This window comes from Monodelphis domestica, chromosome 2, assembly GCF_027887165.1.
Source record: "Monodelphis domestica isolate mMonDom1 chromosome 2, mMonDom1.pri, whole genome shotgun sequence".
In the NCBI taxonomy this organism is placed as follows: domain Eukaryota; kingdom Metazoa; phylum Chordata; class Mammalia; order Didelphimorphia; family Didelphidae; genus Monodelphis; species Monodelphis domestica.
Window position 1 is genome coordinate 103,113,706 of NC_077228.1, and position 21,115 is coordinate 103,134,820.

Here is a 21,115-nt window from a genome sequence, read left to right on the forward strand (position 1 = left end):
GTAGTTAAGGGGACAGTTAGGTGGCTCAGTGGATTGCAAGTCAGATCTAGAGACTGTTAATACAGGAGTGAATATTGTCATGGCAGCTGCTTAGTCACAGAGTTACTAGAGTGGAGGGATTTGAAGCCAAGTTCTTGGACCAGAGAACCAGGGTCCTGCAAACTCTTGTAGCCTCATGTTCTGATCTGTTTCTCACCTTCAGAAAGTTTCCTACCCTTTCTAGAGCCTCAGAGCTTCCTTTGACGTACTAGGGAACAGAAAAGTAGCATGGGTGAATGATTAAGGGACTGGCTTCTATTATGAGTCAGGAGGACCCAGGTTCAAGTTTGACCTCAGACACTTCCCAGCTGTATGGCCCTGGGCAAGTCACTTAATTCCCAATGCTTAACCCTTACTGCTCCTCTGCCTTGGAACCAATATATAGTGTTGCTTCTAATATGGAAGGTAAGGGTTTAAATTTTTTTAAATTAAAAAAGAAGCGATAGCTTGGGGATTGTTGGATAGTAAGAAAAGGGAAAGGTCAGGGTAAGATCATGAAGTCAGTATTAGCTGAAGCAAGAAGCAAGAAGCAAGAAAATGAGTAGAAACTGGCAAGGCCAGAATGAACTTGGAAGATCAGTCCTGCTCTTCACATATTCTCTTTTGGGTTCTGCTGAGAGTATGCCAAACATGGCTGTGACCATGGATTAGGTGGATACCTGGAGGATTGTAGGACACATAAACTCTGGTGTCCTCTGAGTCTTCCAACTAGTTAAAGGAGTTCCTAAAGTCCTCTACTCAGGGGATGCCTGGGATGAGGGTCTAAGTATCAGGTGAGGAAACTGAGGGACAGATAAATTACATGATTTGCTCCTGGTCTCAAAAGCAGGATCTGAACACAAGTCATCTGAGCCCAGATTCAGTATGCGTACTGTGTTTCTCCCTTAGACAGTGGGTAAATGTTAGGGGTCCAGGATTGTGTCTAGTGGAGGCCAGAGGGCTTGTTCCAGTTGGGCCTCAGAAATCCAGTCCTGCCCAGGCTCAGGAGTCTGTGTGGGAAGTTTGTGTGCACATTCCTGACCCTAAAAAAAGCCCCCCTAGGCTTGATGGAATGCCAGGGATGCCAGAGGCTTGGGTCACAGCCATTTTAGGGACACTAAGCTGTAATCTGACCCCATAAGTCCTTAATGGAGTATCAATGAAGGAGTCTTTTGTGGACTGAGGGGCCTTGCCAGGGCTGCCAACTCAGAGGGCACATGAGGGGCATGAATGGCTACCTCTCCAAATAATAATAGTTTACATTGATAGCATGCTTTAAGGCTTACAAAGCACGTGTCTCAGAACAACTCTGTAAAGTATGGATTGGCACTCTGATTGTACCCATTTCAGCCTCTTGGGGAAACTGAGCATCAGAGTGATGCCGACTTGCTGAGACTCACATTTAACAAGTGTCAGAACTAGAATTTGAACTTGGGGTTTCCTGGATCAGAGTCTAAAGCTTTTTCTAATAGATACCAAACTTCTTCTCTAAAAGACCCCACTATTCTCTTCCTCTAGAATTCTTTAGCCAATTAGGGAAAAGTCTTTAGATGGGACTGACAAAAGTCCACCCTGACCTGATCAATGTTGATGGGGTCTAAAAGCTGGCACTGTCATCTTCTGGACATTACAAGTGGGCATTTCAATTAGAGATTTCCTTTACTTACATTTGGGGCAGAGGGTATTATTTGAAGGATCATAAACTTGGGCACTGAGGAGTCCTAGATTCCAGTCTTGCTTTGTTTCCTCTGACAGAATATAAGCTCTTTGTGGACAGAGATTGTCTTTTTGTTTATTTGTTTTAGCATCCTCAATGTCTGAGAACAGTAGGCATTTAATAAATTCTTATTTATTTAATTCATAGCCTCTTCCCTGGCTTTATCTGTGGTTACAAAAACAGGCTCCGTCTTCTCTATTCAACCTAATTCTTAACTCAGTACACTCTTTTTCTTTTCTCTTAATCCTAAACCCTTTCTCTCTCCCCCCCCTCTCCTCTCCTTCCTTCTTCCCCCACCCTTTCTTCTTCTTCTTCTTCTTCTTCTTCTTCTTCTTCTTCTTCTTCTTCTTCTTCTTCTTCTTCTTCTTCTTCTTCTTCTTCTTCTTCTTCTTCTTCTTCTTCTTCTTCTTCTTCTTCTTCTTCTTCTTCTTCTCCTTCTCCTTCTCCTTCTCCTTCTCCTTCTCCTTCTCCTTCTCCTTCTCCTTCTCCTTCTCCTTCTCCTTCTCCTTCTCCTTCTCCTTCTCCTTCTCCTTCTCCTTCTCCTTCTCCTTCTTCTTCTCCTTCTCCTTCTCCTTCTCCTTCTCCTTCTCCTTTCTCTCTCAAGACTATTATGCTGTTCTTAGATGGATTTTATTTTAAACCCTCATTTTCTGTCTTAGTAACAATTCTAAGATAGATAGGCAAGGGTCAGGCAAATGGGGTTCAGTGCCTTTTCCAGAGTCACACAGCTAGTAATGGTTCAAGGCCAGACTCGAATGCAGGTCCTCTCAACTCCATGCCTCATATTCAGTCCACTGTACCATCTAGCTGCCCCTTCAGATGTACTTTAAAATGTGGATGCTGAATCATAAAAAAGGAGTTAAGAATCAGCTTGGTAAGGTTAGAATAGTATAAAGTGCTTTATCAAAGGTTTTACAGAAAGTTTTGATTAACTATATAGCATTCCCCTGATTAGTCACGTTATTAATCCTGCGGGTTTGGAGTTAGGAAGATCTGAGTTCAAATCCTACCTCAGATGCTTACTAGTTGTGTGACTCTGGGTAAGTCACTTAAATTTTTGTTTGCCTTAATCTACTTCAGAAGGAAATAGCAAACATTCCAATATCTTTGCTAAGAAAACCCTATGGACAATCATTGATGTACTATGGTCCATGGGGTCATGAAGAGTCAGACACAACTGAACAACAACAAAAATGGAAAAAGGACATAAAGTTAAACTAGCATGACTTGAACTTGAAGAAATAAAAAAGTCCTTCTTTGTTACCTCTACTTCCTTTAAAATGAAAAAAAAATTTTAACTTTCTTTTCCAGATATTTATTAATTGACTCTTTAATAACACATTTTTTAATTTCCACTGGACTTGGAATCAATCTTGCTTCCCTATAGTTTGCCAATACCATTCTCTTCCATTTAAAAAATCAAGGTATGTATCCTTCAGCTTTGAGTTACCACTCTTGTTCTCTACAGTCTTTCAGATATCACCCACAGTGATACCGTTGCCATATCCATTAGTTCTTTGAGTATCTAAGGATATTATTCCTTGAAATACAGGATGTGAACTCCTCAAACATTGCTAAGGGTTCTTTTGTTATCTCCTTATTCAGTTTGGCCATCAACTCCTTAGCAGCCATTTTTGTTTTGTTCTATTCATCCCCAGAGGTCAACTTCCCCAGTAGAGAAAACAAAAGAAATGTAAGAATTGAGACACTTTTCTCCATTGTCAGTGATCACAGGAGAACAGATTTAGAAATGAAATGGACCTCAAAGGCCATCTAGTCCAATCCCTTCCTTTTACATGTGAGGAAAATGAGGCTAAGTCGGATAGGCAATAGGTGCCTGAGGTGGGCTTCTCATCCAGACCTTCTGACTCCTAAGTCAATGTTCTTTCTATTGTACCCATTTTCTACCCAGTCTGTCTTGGCTCTATCTTTTTTTTGACCCTTCTAGATCAAAATCAACAAGATGGGATTATAGGCATTTATGACTGGCTTATTTGTAATATTTGACTGGCTTATTTGTAATACAGGAGAGGGGTGGAGGAATTTTTTGGGGGGCCACTAAAATGTTCTAGTAATAGTAATATCAAAAAAAGAAGAAGAAAGAAAGAAAATAGCATCATTGAAGCATTTTTAAAAGTTCACAGAAGAGAAGGAAGTTCAGAGGGGGTCACAGACAAGCAGTTTTCAAATGAATGTGTTAAATTTATTACATATCTTAAATCCAAGGTAGAATTTGTTTTGCTTGACTATGTTTATTTGTTACAATGTTTTTCTTTCTTCTCCCCGATGAGTAGATGAGAAAGGAAGAGAAGATAAATTCTTGCTCATTAAAAAAAATTAAATATAATTTTGAAGTTTAAAAATATAAGTTGAATGCTTGATCATATGGGTTGATGGGGATATGATTGGGGATGTAGACTCTAAAAAATCACCCGAGTGCAATTATCAATAATATGGAAATAGGTCTTGATCAATGACACATGTAAAACCCAGTGGAATTACGAATCGGCTATGGGGGCGGGGGGGGGGGAAGGGAGGGAAAGAACATAAATCATTAACCATGGAAAAATATTCTAAATTAATTAATTAAATAAAAATGTCAATTAAAATATAAGTTGTAGATAATAGATGCATGGTTTTATACACAATTTTCTGTTTTCTGTTCTCTGAATATGGAAATACTTGGTGTTTGTCAAGTTCAGAAAAACAAAACAAAAATTTAATTCTGAAAAAATAAAAATAGATATATCCAGAAAATAGAAGAAAGGGCACATAACAGATGATGAAAATCTTGGAGGAATCAACAAGAGGGAAGTTTCTTTGCATCTAACTCTAACTAGCAGGTAGAATAATAACAGCTAACAATTTTATAGCACAATGCCTCTGTTATCTCATTTAATCTTCACAACTTCAAGATAAGCAGTATTATTAACTTCATTTTACAGATAAGGAAGCTGAGGCTGAGAGAAATGAAATGTCCAGGGTCAGATAGCTAGGAAGTATCTGAGGCAAGATTTGAACCTAGGCTTTTCTAATGGCAAGGTCTGCTTATCTACTATTTTCTCTACTATACCAACTAGCTGTTTCTTTTCTTTTCTTTCTTTTTAAAACACATCTCTGAATCAAGTCTGTGTATTTGTTCCAAGGTAGTAAAGACTAGGCAATGGGGGTTAAGTGACTTGCCCAGGGTCACACATTTAGGAAGTGTCTAACGTCAAGTTAAAAAACCCAGAACTTCTATTTTCTAAGCCGGGCACTCAGTCCACCGAGTTACTAACTGCCCCTGACAACTGTTTCAAAGGAGAGTCTATGGTATAATTTGCTTGATGGCGAATGAGTTCTCTTCCTCTAGCCAGGATCAGTCTTTGCCACTCTGAGTCTACACTGGGGGATCATAGAGCTGGAAAGGACCTCACAGGTTATCTAATAAAATTCCTTCATTTGACAGATAAGGAAATCGAGTTTTTGGAAAGTGAGGAACAAGGTCCCAAAGAGAGCAAGAGGCAGTCACTTCTCTGACTCCAGAACTCACACCCTTTCCCCATGGTGCCATGTTGTCTTTCAAGGTTCTATGCTGGTCTACCCATACACCCCATCTCTCCCTGATGCCCTCTTTCCCCCAGTCCCTAGTCATTTTGTACCTCCTCCCTGGTCTCAAGTTGTCAAAGAGTAGTAATGAAATCCCGGATTTCCGCAGTCATTCCCATCCCCAGTGCCATTGGGACTTGCCATCAACCCTTGCCCAAATAGCAGGGGTACTTTATACTAAGGGAAGATTGTTAGAAACAGATTCTCCAGCTTTCCTCAGGCAATTTTGCCCCACGTTCAAAGCAGCCGTTGGAGAACTAAGTGCCTAACGTCACTCTCTCTTGCTCCAGTTAAGCCCATTTCTTCCTGGTTTAGGCTCCACAGAGATAGAGAATAATGGTTTGAGCTCTTTTCTGAAACAACTCTTTGCAGTCTAGAAGTCTATTATTAACTCTAAGCCCCCGCCTTTTCTTCCTTGGGCTCCATAATACCCGATCCCTTCACACTTTTCTCAGAGGCCCCTTAGCTAATCTGTCAATCCCCAGAATGTTTTCCAGCTGCTGTCTGCCAGCTGCCTTCCATACACACGTCCATGTGGTCCCCCTTCAGATGGTAACCCAGGACCCTTTGTCCATAAGTATTGTTTTTTTTTTTAGTCCTTAATTTCCATCTCAGAATCAATACTGTGTATTGGTTCCAAAGCAGAAGAGTGGTAAGTATTAGGCAATGGGGGTTAAGGGACTGGCCCAGGGTCACCCAGCTAGGAAGTGTCTGAGGTCAAATTTGAACCTAGGACTTCCCATCTCTGGGTCTGACTCTCAAAGCACCAATTCACCTAGCTGCCCACTACTCCTATAGTCTTTAAAAAAATTTTAAACCCTTACCTTCCATCCTAGAATCAGCACTAAGTATTGTCCCAAGGTGGAAGAGTGGTAAGGGCTAGGCAATTGAGGTCAAGTCACTTGCCCAGGGTCACATATAATTAGGAAGGTTCTGAGACAAGATTTGAACCTACGCCATCCCGTCTCTAAGTCTGGTTCTCAATTCCCTGAGCTGCGTAGCTGCCCCTAAACCACTCTTTTTAATGGAATATTGTTGCTCTGAATTCATGTAGAATCTGACTTGGCCTGATATAAAGAAATATAGTGGATAGGGGCACAAATATATGTGGGAAGCCCCATCCAGCTCAACTCTGAACTTTAACAAAATGATGCATGTATTGTCAGAAACTGTCACTAGTTCTTGTTCCAAGGGGCAGATTCAAAGCTCAATGGCTGAGATTATATCTGGAAGTAACAGTGATATGAAAACAAAAGGCATTTATAATTTTTTACAAAAGACAAAAGTGATTCATGTAAACTCAGACAATCTGGGTCATTGGTTGCACAAGTCATTATGGTTATGATTATTCTTAAAAGATTATCTGTAGAGAATTAAAAAAAATTAAGCCCTTTCCTTCTGTCTTAAAATCAATACTGTATCTTAGTTCCAAGGCAGGAGGGTGGTAAGGGCTAGGCAGAGGGTTAAGTGACTTACCCAGGGTCACACAGCTAGGAAGTATCTGAGGCCATATTTGAACCCAGGATTTTCCAACTTCAGGCCTGGCTCTCAATCACCTGAGTTACCTTAATACAGGCACAGCTTTCTCCCCCCTATCTGCCATTATACAGTGCTCTAAGCAGTGGCAAGAGACTTAGATCAAAGAAAGGGGAAAACCCTGGGGTTGGCTGCTATGCCAAAGATATAGATGGGTGCTTTGGATTACCTTAGCCCAAGAGGAATTCTGGCAGCTGGACCACTGACAGATGATCTTTGGACTCAGGGAAAATTGATTTTCTCCAAATAAATCCTCTACGTAGATGTCAAAGATTTTTCCACGAAATCTTGACTATCCAGGGAGAATCTCTTAGAGCAAAACCTCTCCTTCAGCTTGATGGAAATGTAGGCAGAAAGACAAAACCTACTTCCAGCTCAGATGAAATCCAGGAAGGAAGTGAAGTTCAGTTGTTTTCAATTCAAACTCCCACAATTCCTTTCCTACCCAGGCTAAGTGACTTGCCCTACAGTCAAATAGCTAGCAAGTGACTGTGATCAGACTTGAACTCAGGAAGATGAGTCTTCCTGATTCCAGGCCCAGCTCTATCCATTGGGCTCCCTGGCTTGTGATTTCTAAGTTCAACGTGCCATCCATTTTCTGCTCCTGGATTTTTCACTTTTGACTGGTTTAGAGGTTTGCGGTCTACCAAGAGGCATAATCTTTGGCAGAAGGGACTGACTTCTGAAACGTGTTCCCTCTTCTAAGGTGAAAGCTGTGGCCTTCCACAAAGACAAGACAATGGGACCAAATTTCTAGATTATAGTCAGGGGACTGAGATCCTTAGAAAACAAAATTATCTTAGAAACCTACTAAGTTGCTTATGACACAGTATCACAGAATTTAGAGTTGGAAGGGACTTTAGAGATCATCTAGCCCTAATTCCACCTGTCACCTCCCAGAAGCCATTAGAGTCTGGCCTTCTTCTTCAGTGCCCTGGAGTCCAAGTAGTGGAGTCAGTGGAAAACAAAACAGGAGGGAATCCAAAGGAATTTAGTGGAGGCATGCAGGACCTCCAGAAAGGCCAAGGGGATCTTGGACAGCTCTAGGAGAGGCATGGCTTCCAACAAGGAAGGGGTGACCATCCTGCTGGGCCCTGCCCTGGTCAGATCTCACCTGGAGTAGAGTACTATGGTCAGTTCTGGGTAAGCTGGAGATCAAACCAGAGCAGGGACGACTCTAAATCTATGCCAAAGGAGGATGAGCTGAGCAATTAGGGATGGTGATCCTGAAGAAGAAACAGGTGGGGGAAGGAGTTATCTTCAAGCTCTTAAAGGACTATCAGATGGAAAAAAGACTAACCCTGTTCTGCTTGGCCTCAAAGGACAGACTTAGGAGCAAAAGAAGGAAGCTGGAAAGAAGCAAATTTAAGCTTAATGTCAGGAAAAATTTCCTAACCATTAGAACTGTCCTCAAGTGGCCTACGTTGAGTTTCCCTCCTGTAGGGGGTCTTTTTTTTTTTAACCCTTATGTTCCATCTTAGAATAAATATTGTGTCTCTAGGCTTGACTCTCAATCTAAGGAGACACCAACCTAGCTGCCCACCACCTCCAGGGGTCTTTAGTCAGAGGTGGATGATTACTTGTTGGGTATATTATTGTGGGGATTCTTTTGAGGGATCTAGATCTTTATTTTTTTAACCCTCATATTCCCTCTTGAAATCAAAACTGCGTATTGGTTCCAAGGCAGAAGAGTGAGAAGGGCTAGGCAATGGGGATTAAGTGACTTGCCCAGGGTCACCCAGCTAGGAAGTATCTGAGACCACATTTGAACTCAGGACTTCACCACTTCTGGCTGGGCATTCTATCCACTGAGCTACCTAGCTGTCCCATCTAAGTCTTTTTTTTTTTTTTTCAGGAGGTCCCTTCCAACTCAGAAATTCTCTGATTTGGTGGGAGTGGGAAGCAGTCAGGACTTGCTTACCAGGCCAAGATTGAGGGAGTTGTTGTCATCCTCAGGCATGGGTAAGTACACAGCCAGAGCCACACAGTTGACAAAGATGGTGAGCAAGATGATTGTCTCAAAGGGTCTGAAGGCAAGGTTAAGGAGAGTCCTTGATTAAGAGCGGCACCTTTTGAGGGAAGAGGGTTGAGTAGACAATTCCACAAATAACAGCATAGCATTCATCAGTATGCCAAAGTTTTAGGGTATCCCTGTTGAATCCCTGGCAAATAGCCCACTGTCCCTATGTGGGAGTCCCATCCAGGACAGGAATTGGGAAAGGAGATCTAGAATTCGCTGGTGAGGGTTCAAGGAGAGGTTACCTCATGTTGTGATATTCCAGTCTTTGGGTGAGTGAAGACCTTACTCCACATTTAGTGGTATTACTCAAGTTATAACCACCATGAAAGATCTTTTGCACCTCTAACTTGAGGTTGTTTTCCTAAAACATAGCTCTCTTTTTTTTTTAAATTTTATTTAATTAATTAATTTAGAATATTTTTCCATGGTTACAAGATACATGCTCTTTCCCAGTCCTCCCCCAAACCCCCTCCTGTAGATGATGTGCAATTTCTCTGGGTTTTACATGTGTCACTGATCAAGACCCATTAATATTTGCACTAGGGTGATCATTTAGAGTCTATATCTCCAATCATATCCCCATCAATCCTTGTGATAGAGCAGTTGTCTAAACACATAGCTCTAATCATGTCATTCCTCTGCTTAAAAAAAACCAACAACCTTCAGTGGCTCCCCAGTGCCTACAGAACATTCTAATCTCCTAAACACAGTCTTTTAAGGCTTCCTGTGATCCGAGACTTTCAGTCTTCCTATACCGCTAACTCTTCTAAGGGTATCTGCTACTCGAGTAGAATTTAGAGCTAGAAGGGTCCTTAGGGATCATCTAGGTCCAATTCCACCTTTTATCTTCCAGAAATCAGCAGAATCTGGCATTCTTCATCAGTGCCCTGGAGTCCAAAGGTATTATCCAGAGCCAGGTGGAAAACAAAACAGGATGGAATCCAAAGGAATTTAGTGAATTGAAAGCTCAGTATGAGTCAATGGTGTGCGTAGGACCTCCACAGAGGCCAATGAGATCTCAGACAGCAGGGGGAGAGGCATGGCTTCCATCAAGCATGAAGCCATCATCCTGTTTTGCCCTGCTCTGGTCAAACCTCACTTGGAGTACTGGGTTCAGTTTTGGGACTCACAAACTCAAATAGAAATGGAGGCCACGAACCATCCATAGGGATCCTTCCTGCCTCATATTGACTTAGAAAACCACAGATTAACATTCTTTTGTACTCTGATTTATCTTGTTAAATATTTTTCAATTACATTTTAATCTGTTTCAGGCCACACTTCAGAGAACCTAGGCAGCATTATGGCCAGATGTTTCACACTTCTGACAGTTTAATCCAGTAATTCAAAAACTTTTTTGTCTGAGGACCTTTTTACACTTAAAAAAAAAAGGAAATGCTTACCTTCCATCTTGGAATCAATATTAAGTATTGGTTCCAAGGCAAAAGAGTGGGAAGGACCTCCCATCTCTAGGTTTTCCACCGAGCTACCCAGATGCCCCTCTTATACACTTTAAACAATTCTTGAGGGCTTCTCAAGGAGCTTTGTTTACATGCATTATATCTTTTGATATTTACCATATTAGACATCAAAATGTTTTTATAAAAATAGTTTTGACTTCTTAAAAGGGTTTTGGGAGCCACACTTTGAGAGCTGTTGCTCTGGTCAATCTAGATTCTTCACTATTCATTGAAATTCACTTCAGCAAACACATACACAATTATCTAAGTTATCCCAATCAGATCTGGACTTTCCTATCTCTATATCTTGTCTACTGGATCATCACAGAATCTAAGTCTTGTATTGGAAAGGACCTTAGAGGTAATCTAGTCCTAATACCCCCATTTTATGGATGAGGACACTGGAGGTCAGTTAACCCATTGACTTGCCTAAGTTCCTACAAAAAAGAAATGGTGGACCTTGGGTTCCATGACTCTTTCCATGTCACTTCCTGAGAGTCAGCAGAATGTTGTAGAAAGAGTAATGGACCTGGACTCAGCTGATAAAGGTTTGAATCCTTGGGTCCCTTGGGCAATAATAATAACTAGCAATTCTATAGTGCTTTAAGGTTTGCATATGTCACAACTATATATGTCGATTTGTTTAATCCTTACAGTAACCCTGGGAAGTTGGTGCCTTTGTTGTCCACACTTTTCAGAGGAGCAAACAGAGGCTGAGAGATGGTAGGTGGTTTGCCTAGAGTCACACAGCCAATAAGTGTCTGAGGAAGGATTTGAACTCAGGTCTACTGGATTCTAAGCCCATCACTGTGCCACCTCAGAGGCCTCGCCAGTCTCTGATTCTGTAAAAAGGCATAATCAGATGCATGAAATAATGGAGTGAAATGAGTAGAACCAAGAGAACACTGTAGAACTAGGCTATTTTGAATTAAATGAATATTTTGGTCAACTTCAAAGGACCTATGAAGGAAGTTGCTACCCATCTCCAGAGAAAACTCATATGTGAACCTGGGCACTGTCTAGTTTCACGATATATATATATATATATATATATATATATACATATAATATCTGATAAATTCTGATTTCCTCTAGTATGGGGCTGGGAGAGAAGGAGTGAGACTGCTTGGAACTCAAATGTAACCAATCTACTTCCCTAAATATATTAAAATAAAACACTAACTAAAACTAAAATAAGGGGCAGCTAGGTGACTTGGTGGATTGAGATCCAGAGATGGGAGGTCCTGGGTTCAAATATGACCTCAGACACTTCCTAGCTATGTGACCCTGGGCAAGTCACTTAACCCCCATTGCCTAGCCCTTCCTGCTCTTCTGCCCTGGAAACAATATAGAGTATTGATTCTAGACAGAAGGTAAGGGTTTGAATAAAATAAAATAAAAAGCAAAGAGTACCTAGCTCAGGTTCACTAGGGAAAAAAGCATAATTATATTTGTACTACCTACCTCTCAGGGTTATTGTAAACCTTGAAGCACTTACATAAATATAGATGATTATTTTGACTATCTTTCATTGTCGATGTTTCTTCATCCTTCGATGCCTGGCTCACGTGCTAACTCTAATAGCTTTTTTTTAAACCATTACTTTCTGAAATGAGTTCAAATCTTCCCTCAAACATTTTGCTAATCATGTAACCCTGAATAAGCCTTTTTCTTTTTTTAATACAAATATATTTTATTTTCCCAATTGTATGAAATAACAATTTTCAACATACATTTTCTGAAATTGTAAGATCCAAATCATCTTCCCTTCCCTGCCCTCTCTTCAAGATTGTAAGCAATTTGATCTGAGTTATATATATATATATATATATATATATATATATATATAGTTATAGTTATAGTTATATATATAAACACACACATATATAGTTATATATATTAACATTCAAAACACACTTCCACATTGGTCATTGTTGTAAGAGAATATTCATGTAAACCAAAACCCCCAAATAAAACCATAAATAAACTAAAAAAAAACCCGTTACTTTCTGTCTTCGTGTCAATACTAAGTACCAGTTCCACCCTAGAAGAGTAGCAAGGGCTAGGCAATTGGGGTTAAGTGACTTGCCTAGGGTCACCCAGCCAGGAAGTATCTGAGTTCATATTTGAACCCAGGGGCCCCTGGCTCTCTATCCACTGAACTTCATGTTGCTCTTCTCACAACTCTTAATAGGAAACTAGGATTTAAATATTGGCTCCAGTAAGTTACTTAAACTTTCTAAGTATCAGTTTCTATATTTGTAAAATGGGGAGAATAATTTATAAATTATATAAGTGTAAAATATTATTATAATATGACCCCCCCCCCCCCCGCCCAATACCTCACATTTTTGGTACCACTTGTTTTTAGCTTCCATGCATATGCCACTCGAACATAAGCTTCTTGAGTACAGTTTTTCATTTTTTATTTTGTTTCTCCCAGAGCCTTACCTATGGCAAGAACTTAACAAATTTGTTAAGTTTAATTGAAATAGTATCAGGGGTTATTTGTGTGCATATTTGACTTATCATTTCTAAAACAGCATCTCTTGTCTTATTCATCTGGGTAGCCTTGCTCCTTGTCTCCAGCATCTAATGGAATGTCCTACTCCTCCCTGGTGCTCAGTAAATGCATAAGGAAATACTTCCCTCCTCTCCATAGAGGGGTGGTGGACTTTGGGTGCAGAATGGTATGTGCGTGTGCATGCATGTGTTCATGTGTGGTTATTTGCAAGAAACTATGATTGTTAAATAAGCATCAAATTACAAAAGGACTGGGTGTAGAATTGACCTGAATTGTTATAATAAACTGGCTTTTAAAGTATCTCCCTCTTGTATATTTTCTGCTTTTGTCTCTTCAGGCCAGGCCACTGCTAGAAGGATCAGACTTCTCTCTCTCCTCCAAAGTATTCATAGACTTTCGGGGAATGCAATTAGAATTAGGGGTAAGGGGTGTATGCCTGGGGGACCTAGGAAGCTGATGTACGTGTATTATACTAGGAGCTCTGATGGAAGAGGACCAGTGGGGTGGCTCTAGGACAGAATGAACTCTCAAGTTTCCAGTGGCTGGGGTGGGGGGGGGGGGTTTGTCATCACACCCATTTACACATAACAGACTTGTAGGCATACACTTTGAACCCTTCCTCCTACTTGTATATATTCTTAGAAATGCTGAGCTTTGGGAATGGCTCTCTGAAAGGGGGAAGAAAAGGACACTAGGAGAAATTTTGGTGATGTAAAAACAAAAGATCTCAATAAAAATTTATTATATAAAAAAAGAAATGCAGAGTTTTCTATGGGGATTGGAGAGGAGGGGAGGTAGGCACATGTGATTTACTCAGCATTGAGAACTACTGGTGCAGAATATCCATTCCTACCATTAATGCAAATCACCAATCAACCTGGCATTTGGAGTCTCAGTTGACTGGTTGCTGAGAAGATGTCATTTTCATTGACACACAGATATTGCCAGTGGCAAGACTGGAAGCCAGATCTTCATGACTGTAAGACCAGTAGTTTTATTAATACCCATATACCCCTTCCTTCCTTCCTTCCTTCCTTCCTTCCTTCCTTCCTTCCTTCCTTCCTTCCTTCCTTCCTTCCTTCCTTCCTTCCTTCCTTCCTTCCTTCCTTCCTTCCTTCCTTCCTTCCTTCCTTCCTTCCTTCCTTCCTTCCTTCCTTCCTTCCTTCTCCTTCCTTCCTTCCTCTCTCTCTCTCTCTCTCTCTCTCTCTCTCTCTCTCTCTCTCTCTCTCTCTCTCTCTCTCTCTCTCTCTCTCTCTCTCTCTCTCTCTCCTTAGTTTTAATACTGTGTGTTGGTTCCAAGGCAGAAGAATGGTAAGGGCTAGGCAATGGAGATTGAAACCTTGAAGTACTTATATAATTATGGCTGACCACTGTGATTCTCTGATTGTCAAAGTTTCTTCATCCTTTGATGCTTAGCTCAAATGCCAATTTTCATAACTCTTTTTTTTTAAATAAACCTTACTTTCTGTCTTAGAATCTAAGTGTCAATTTCAAGTCAGAAGAAGGGGAAGGGCTAGGCAACTGGTGTTAAGTGACTTGCCTAGGGTCACCCAGCTAGGAAATGTCTGAAGCCCTTTGAACCCAGGAGCTCCCAACTCCAGGTCTGACTCTATCCACTGAGTCACCTACTAGTCTCTTATACCCATATTTTTTCACACACATAACCCCACACCACCTCCCGCCAAATCTTAATATAAATTATCTGTTTCCATGACTGTGGCTCATTCAACAACAATCTCTTGTAAGTGTGAGTAAAACTAAAGAAATTTAGAAATTGGGAAAAAATCAGATTGGAGTGGGCAAGGCATGGTATGAGGAAGCCAGAGCCAAACAGAGGAGAGGAAAGGAAAGGAGAGGAGAGGGGAGGGGAGCAGGGGATAAAGAAAATTAGACTTGGTCACACTTACAGGGACTTGTCATATTGTTGTTGAAGAAAACCAAGAGAGATTTCCCTCAGCCTCAGACTCCACATTCCTGGTTCTCATTTGACTACTGGGTCACAGCAGTTAGAGACAATGAGGGAGGAAGACATTTCATAAGTCATCATTATTCTTTCATGATCCATCCTTATCCTATAACCAATATGATAAGTCAAAGCTAAATTCTGTGGGATAGAAAGAGGGAGATGGGTAGCCTTAGAGCTTTAAAAGATGAACTTGGTTGGGAAAAGCACTGTTCTGTCATCATTGGAGAATGGGATTGGGGTGGGGGAGGACATAGAAGCAGCATAAAGGAGAAGAAATGAGAGGAGAACAGAGGAGAGAAGAGACAAGAAAATGGGAAAGAGAGGGAGAAAGAATAAGGTTAGAGCAGAAATATAAAGGGGATTTTAAAAATCAGCTACAGGGAAGAAAAAGAAGGGAAGGATCAGAGAGTGGGGGTTGGGGTGAGGGTGAGGAGAGCAACCTTTTGGCACACTGGGGAAGAGAAACAGAAAGGGAGATTTGATCCAGGGTAGACAGAGAGCAGCTGTGGCAAATAGGATTGATGCATATCCCCAGTTATTTCAAACAGCTCTCCCAACTCTCCCCTGAAATGGTTCTTATCCTTTCCCAAAGGATTGCATGTGCCCACCTTCTTAGAGCCCCTGGCACTACAGCTAACTAATGGCTTTCCTTTACATCCTTCATTCCAAATATCCCGAGGACTTTCCCTCCGTTCTGGCCAAATCTCATCCCCCCATTTAAACTTTACTCTTCTGTCCCTCCCATCTTGTCTAAGCGGGTGGAGAGACTTCTTCCTGCTAGGAGCTTGAATAAATGGTGGTGGTGCTTCTGAGTGTCCACCCTCCAGACAATCAGTTTGGACTAAGGTATAAACTGCTCTTAACCTGCTCTTTCCTCCGAAGGCCCTTTAGGTGAGCATTTCACTTTCCTTCCCTCTATCTCAATATCTGATTTCACTCCTCCCTTAGCCCAACCATACCAGCTTAACACTCTGGAGTTTTAAACATTTGTTCACAGGATCCCAAGAATTCCAAGTGGGAGGGGAATTTTGAGGTCATTGAGTCCCCCGCCTTCATTTTACACACCAGGAAACTGAGGTCGGGAGAAATTAAGAGATTTGGTTTGGGTCATGCAGGCCAGAGAGATGGGATTTCATATCCAGTGAAATCCAATCCTTATTCCACACCACCATTTCCAGTCTTGCCTATCTCCTCTTTTTATCAGGACTGTGCCCACGCTTTGGGGGCATTTTAGTATTGAATATTGCTGGCTTCCGTTCTCTGTCACGTACAGCAAGTCCCCAACCATTCTGTGAGATACCCCTCCGCTTCCCCACCCCTCCCCTCCCCTTCGCTCCCGCCCCCGCCCCCAGCCCTCCCTCCACTTTGTGTGGTGCCAAAGGATACTTCCATTCTACAATGCTGATGCAGGCCTTCCTCAAGGGGTTTTGGAGGGTGAGGCAGAATAGAGCCCGGGGTGGTCGGGGCGGGATCTCATCAGGAGCTGGCTTCTTAGGTTGCTTCTTCTTCTGGTTCTCGTCCTGGGGCGAGGAGGGCTCCATACTTTCCCTGGCCACTCGCTGTTTTCTCAATCTTTCCCACCCTGCCCGCCCCCTCCTTCTGCCCTGCGCCTGTCCTGGAGGGCCTCCTGCCCCGGACTGGACAAGCCAGGGCTCGGTGGCTGCTTGAGATGGGTTGGGGGTGGGGATGGGGGCGGGCGGGTGGCGCGTGTGTAAAATTAGCCCCAACTTGGCTCCCTGCTGTACTTGAATGCCTGAGGCCAAGGGGCAGCTGTCTCTCCTTCCCTCGCCCATGTACCAGGCTGGAGGTGGGAAAGGAAGCTATATCTAGTCGCATTTTGGGATCTGTGATTGAAATGTGGTTGAGGAGAGGTTCTTAGGGTAGGGAAGAGAAAAATCACAGTAAAAAGGGCTCGGAATATGTCCTGGACACTGCAGATGGTCGTGTCCTAGGTAGATTATGTAGTAGATAGAATTCTGGATTTAGAGTTAGGAAGATCTGAGTTCAAATCCAGTCTCAGTCACCTAACAGTATGAACCAAGGCAAGTGCTTTTTTTTTTTTTTCAGAACCTCAATTTCTTCATCTATAAAATGGGAATAACAATAGCATCCACCTCAACAGAATGACTGTGATAATCAAATAAGATAACAAATGTGAATTGATTCCAGTACTTTAATTGGCCAATTTAATTTAAATGGCTGGGCAGCTAGGTGGAGCAGAGGATAGAATGTTTGCCCTGGAGTCAGGAAGATGACTTTTACTGTGTCCAAATTCAGCCTCAGACACTTACTAGCTGTGTGACTCTGGGTGTGTCATTTAATCCTGTTTGCCTCAGTTTCCTCATTTGTAAAATGAACTAGAGAAAGAAATAGCAAACCATCCCAGTAACTTTGCCAAGAAAACCCCAAATGGAGTCATGAAGAGTTGGACATATTGTGTAACAACATATAAATGCTAGTTATTATTATTGTCCCTAATTATTAATTATTATAATTATTGTCATATAGGATCATAGATTTAGAGTTAGGGAGGTTCTTAGAAATTATTGAGCTTCACTCTTTCATTTACAGAACTGGGGCCATGACTTGTCCAAGGTTACAGAGGTGTTAAGGGAAGCTAGCATGGGATTCCAGACCCTTAGACTCTATATCCTATGTTCTTCCACTGTACCAGTCTATCTGTCCTAAAAGTGAGGCCTCTAACTCTAGTGCCCCCAAATCCAAGAGAAAGGACATGGCCTATAGCCCAATTCAGTTCTTAGTTGCCACATCTCTTTCCTTCCAGTCTATCTCATCCAAGCCCAGACTCATCTCACTGACATAGGAGTTAGCTAAAGGCTAGGCTGGAGAATGATGCTCCTAACCCTAGACTTAGTTACCCTAGATATATCATTAGTTCCCATTTCTTTCCAGGAGATCCCTTAGGAAGAGGTCTGAGATGAGAAGTTTACAATGAATGGGAGCAGGAAGAGAAAGAACAAACTGTCTTCGAGAAAATGACAAAAAGTCCAAAAAAGCTTTTATTAAAACCTTATTTGTAGTGGCAGTGTGCTGGGGGTGGTGGTGGTAGTATAGAGTCAAGGCACACAGACACACACATTGTCCCTGTCCTTAAGAGGCTTGAAATATGAAAGAAGAAACAGAAGAGGCAACATTGAGTAAGGTAGTCCTTGATACTCTTTCCCCAGCTACTCCCTCTCATGACATTTCTGGATGAAGGCTGGCTCTAGTGGGTAGTCATAGACCAGTGATGGCAAACCTTTTAGAGACTGAGTACCCAAACTGCAACCCCAAACTAATGTGTGGAGACGGGGAGAGGAGCAGCCAGGCACTGTGTCCCTATGGCTTTCTAGTAACAAACTCTGGTAAATTCTGTGCTGGGTTGATGGCATGTATGCCCAGAGAGGACTCTGAGTGCCCCCTCTGGTGTGCCTGCCCATAGATTTGCCACCAGGGTCATAGACTTTGAAGAGACCATGAATGCAGCATAGGCATTGTATATACACCCACTGTGTATATCAGAGGGTGGTAGGACACTTATTTTGGGAAAGGTAAAACCACAGAGTTCAATCCAATGGAACCTTGCTCTACCATCCCCACATCTATCTTTCATTCTGCTTGCTTTGACCTCAAAAGAGCTTGGAAGGATAAATCCCACAATGCCTCCCCTCCCTATTCTCCCTGAGCTCTCTTGCCTTTATGTCATGACCTAAGGAGCAGAGGAGTTGAGGTCCTTTGGATAGGTGAACTAAGAATGAGTTATCTCAAATGAAATAATATTTGGGAAATATTAGCATAGTGCCTGACCTAGAATTCCTCTTCCTCTTCCTCTTCTGGTGTGAGTTGTTGGGGAGAGAATGTGGTTGTATTTTGGCATGTAGACCTGGCCTTGTGATTTTGTCTTTGCAAGGAACTCTGGGGTAGGATAACTCTTTCTACCATTATAGATTGTCAATGGTCCTTGGTCACAGGGAATTGGCTGGAACCAGGAGGAGATGCTAGAATTTTGGTGTTTGGAGCCATCTAGTGGGGATCTCGGGGTTACTGTATAGCACATTCAAAAGGTTTCCTTACACTTTGCAACTATTCCAAGAGGACTGGCTCTGAGTGCCAGGCACCATCAGAGTGGGACAAGCAAGAGGAATTGGCAGTGAATTGCCAACCAGGTCAAACCTCTTCCCACCTGAATCCCCTGCACCGTTGGCCTCCTGGAGTCAGAGGGAGAGAGGGAAGGAGAGAGAAAGGGGAAGGATTATAGGTATGAGGGGGTGTTAGTGGCTAGATTCCTCTGATTCGCAGAAGGGGGATGAGGAGAAGTAGGATGAAGAGGATGACTCTGGGACCAGGGAGGAAGAAGCTTTGGATTCACCATCACTGGTGCAGTCCGTCAGTGGACCAGGGGGAGGGTTGGGAGCTGGTCCTCCTCCCAAGAGACTACTGCCAGAGGTGGAAGCTGTGCCCTCTGGTGCTGTGCTAAGCAGGTCTTGAAGGTATTTGATGTAGCGAATGGCAGCTCGAAGGGTCTCCACTTTGCTGAGCCTTTTCTCTGCTAGTGCTCCTGGAAGGTGTCCCCGGAGTCGGGCATAGCCCTCATTGACACACTTCACCCTTTGTCTCTCCCTTTCATTGCGTTTCTGGATGAAGGCTGGCTCAAATGGGTAATCATAGACTCCAAAGGGACCATGGAATGGGACATAGGGGAACACCCCACCATATGTGTCATAATAGGCTGGCTCTACATTGCTAGGGTAGAGCAGGAAAGGCATGCTTGTCAAGGACTCTGTGGGGGGGAGGTGGGAATGCCCAGGAGGGGTCACAATCCCTAGCTGCATACAGCTGGGGGAAGCCACAGGCCTCCTGTCCACCAGAGCACGGCAGAAGTTATTGTTCATGATCACTGATTAAGATAGACCCAGAGGAATCCCTACTCCTCCAAGGTCTCAAGAGCTTTAAAGCCACCTTCAGGGTATAAGTCACATCTCTAGCCACAGTCTAGATTTGAGAAAAGATGTTGGAGTATTTTCTCATTAGGAAGATGTCTGGGGGCTTCCAGGCTCTAATATAAGCCATTACTCCTGGAGAAGAACCTCTTTTCCCCAGAGCCAACCACTTCCATCTCAAATGCTGTCTGCAGCCCTGGAAGCCTTCTGGTCACCTTCTCTGTCTTCCCAAGTTCCCATGGACAAGTCAGTAGACCTTGTCTCTGCACATTTCTGTAGAGGGAATCTAAACAAGTCTTTTTGGTTCTATTACTGGAATTCTATTCCTCAGACACATAGAAGCAGGCTTCTCTCTCTCTCTCTTTTTTTTCCAGAAAATTGATGAGGAAGAATTTCACCAGAGTAGTGATGGCCAAATCCTGGGAATTGTAGGAAGAGATTTAGATGCTGCCCTGAGGAAGTGAGGACTGATGTTACAGATGGAGTTGCCCTTCAGGGATCATCTCAGTAGTTCAGAATCAACGCTGCTAAAGAAAAGAATAAAAATATCGGTCAGGATGGGGATCTTTCTGGTGGCCAAATTCCCAGAGTTCAACCAAGCCAACCCGGGTACAGAACAACCTATGAATGGAAAAAAAAAATCCTTTCCTTGCGGAAGCAGTCCAATTGGATCCGGTTTCTTTGTTCAGCAAAAACAGGACCATATTTCCAGGAGACTGAATGAATATTCATTTTATCAACTCTTGTGTTTAGACTTATTGAACTAGGTTCTTTTGTCTTTATATTTTACCTCACAACTCCTAGAATCTGTGGACCATCTTAAAGTCATACTATTCTTGCCTGAATATAACTGCTCTTCTGGGAGCAGTCATGAGGACAGCCTCATTTCTCTAAGCAAAGAGTTGGGAACAAAGGGAGTGGCAATGACATCACTCAAAAAATGAGCATATGTCTTTGTGTACCTCTCTTGCATAAGTGACCATGACCTCATTATTTGTATATTTCTAGTTGTATTTTGGGGCAGCTGGGTGGTGCAATGAATAGAGTACTGGGGTGAGAATCAGGAATACCTGGCTTCAAATCCCACCTCAGAGACTTCCTAGCTCCATGACCCTGGGCAAGATTTAACCTCAATTTTCTCATTTGTAAAAGGGGGATAATAATAGCACTTACCTCCCAGGGTTGGTGTGAGATCAAATAAGATAATAATTATAAAGCACTTAGCACACCACGTGGCAAATAATATATGCTATGTAAATGTTAGTTTTTTATTATTATTATTCAGTAAGTTCCATAATTATATAATAGCTAACATTTATAAATGTACTTCAGAAATATTATCTCAT

General features: G+C 42.3%; 2 protein-coding genes across 3 annotated transcripts in view; both read right to left on the reverse strand.

Annotated features, from left to right (window-relative positions):
* Positions 1–16,436, reverse strand: part of CACNA1S (calcium voltage-gated channel subunit alpha1 S) — a 108,886-nt gene extending 92,450 nt beyond the window's left edge. For both annotated transcript variants that reach the window (XM_007481120.3, XM_001368020.5), the window contains exons 1-2: positions 16,216–16,436; positions 8,781–8,886 (exon numbers count right to left, since the gene is read on the reverse strand). In XM_007481120.3, coding sequence (XP_007481182.2) covers positions 8,781–8,886; positions 16,216–16,370 — 261 coding nt within the window. In that variant the 5' untranslated portion in view covers positions 16,371–16,436. The remainder of the gene's footprint in view (positions 1–8,780; positions 8,887–16,215) is intronic.
* A 1,415-nt stretch (positions 16,437–17,851) lies between these two features.
* Positions 17,852–20,308, reverse strand: ASCL5 (achaete-scute family bHLH transcription factor 5). The gene has a single exon (XM_007481121.3). It carries the CDS (start codon positions 19,719–19,721, stop codon positions 19,101–19,103), a length of 621 nt encoding a protein of 206 aa, XP_007481183.1. The 5' UTR covers positions 19,722–20,308; the 3' UTR covers positions 17,852–19,100.
* Positions 20,309–21,115: the final 807 nt, after the last annotated feature.

Coding starts and splice junctions, on each gene's coding strand:
- ASCL5 (XM_007481121.3), bottom strand. CDS start 19,721: ATGAACAATAACTTCTGCCGTGCTCTGGTGGACAGGAGGCCTGTGGCT.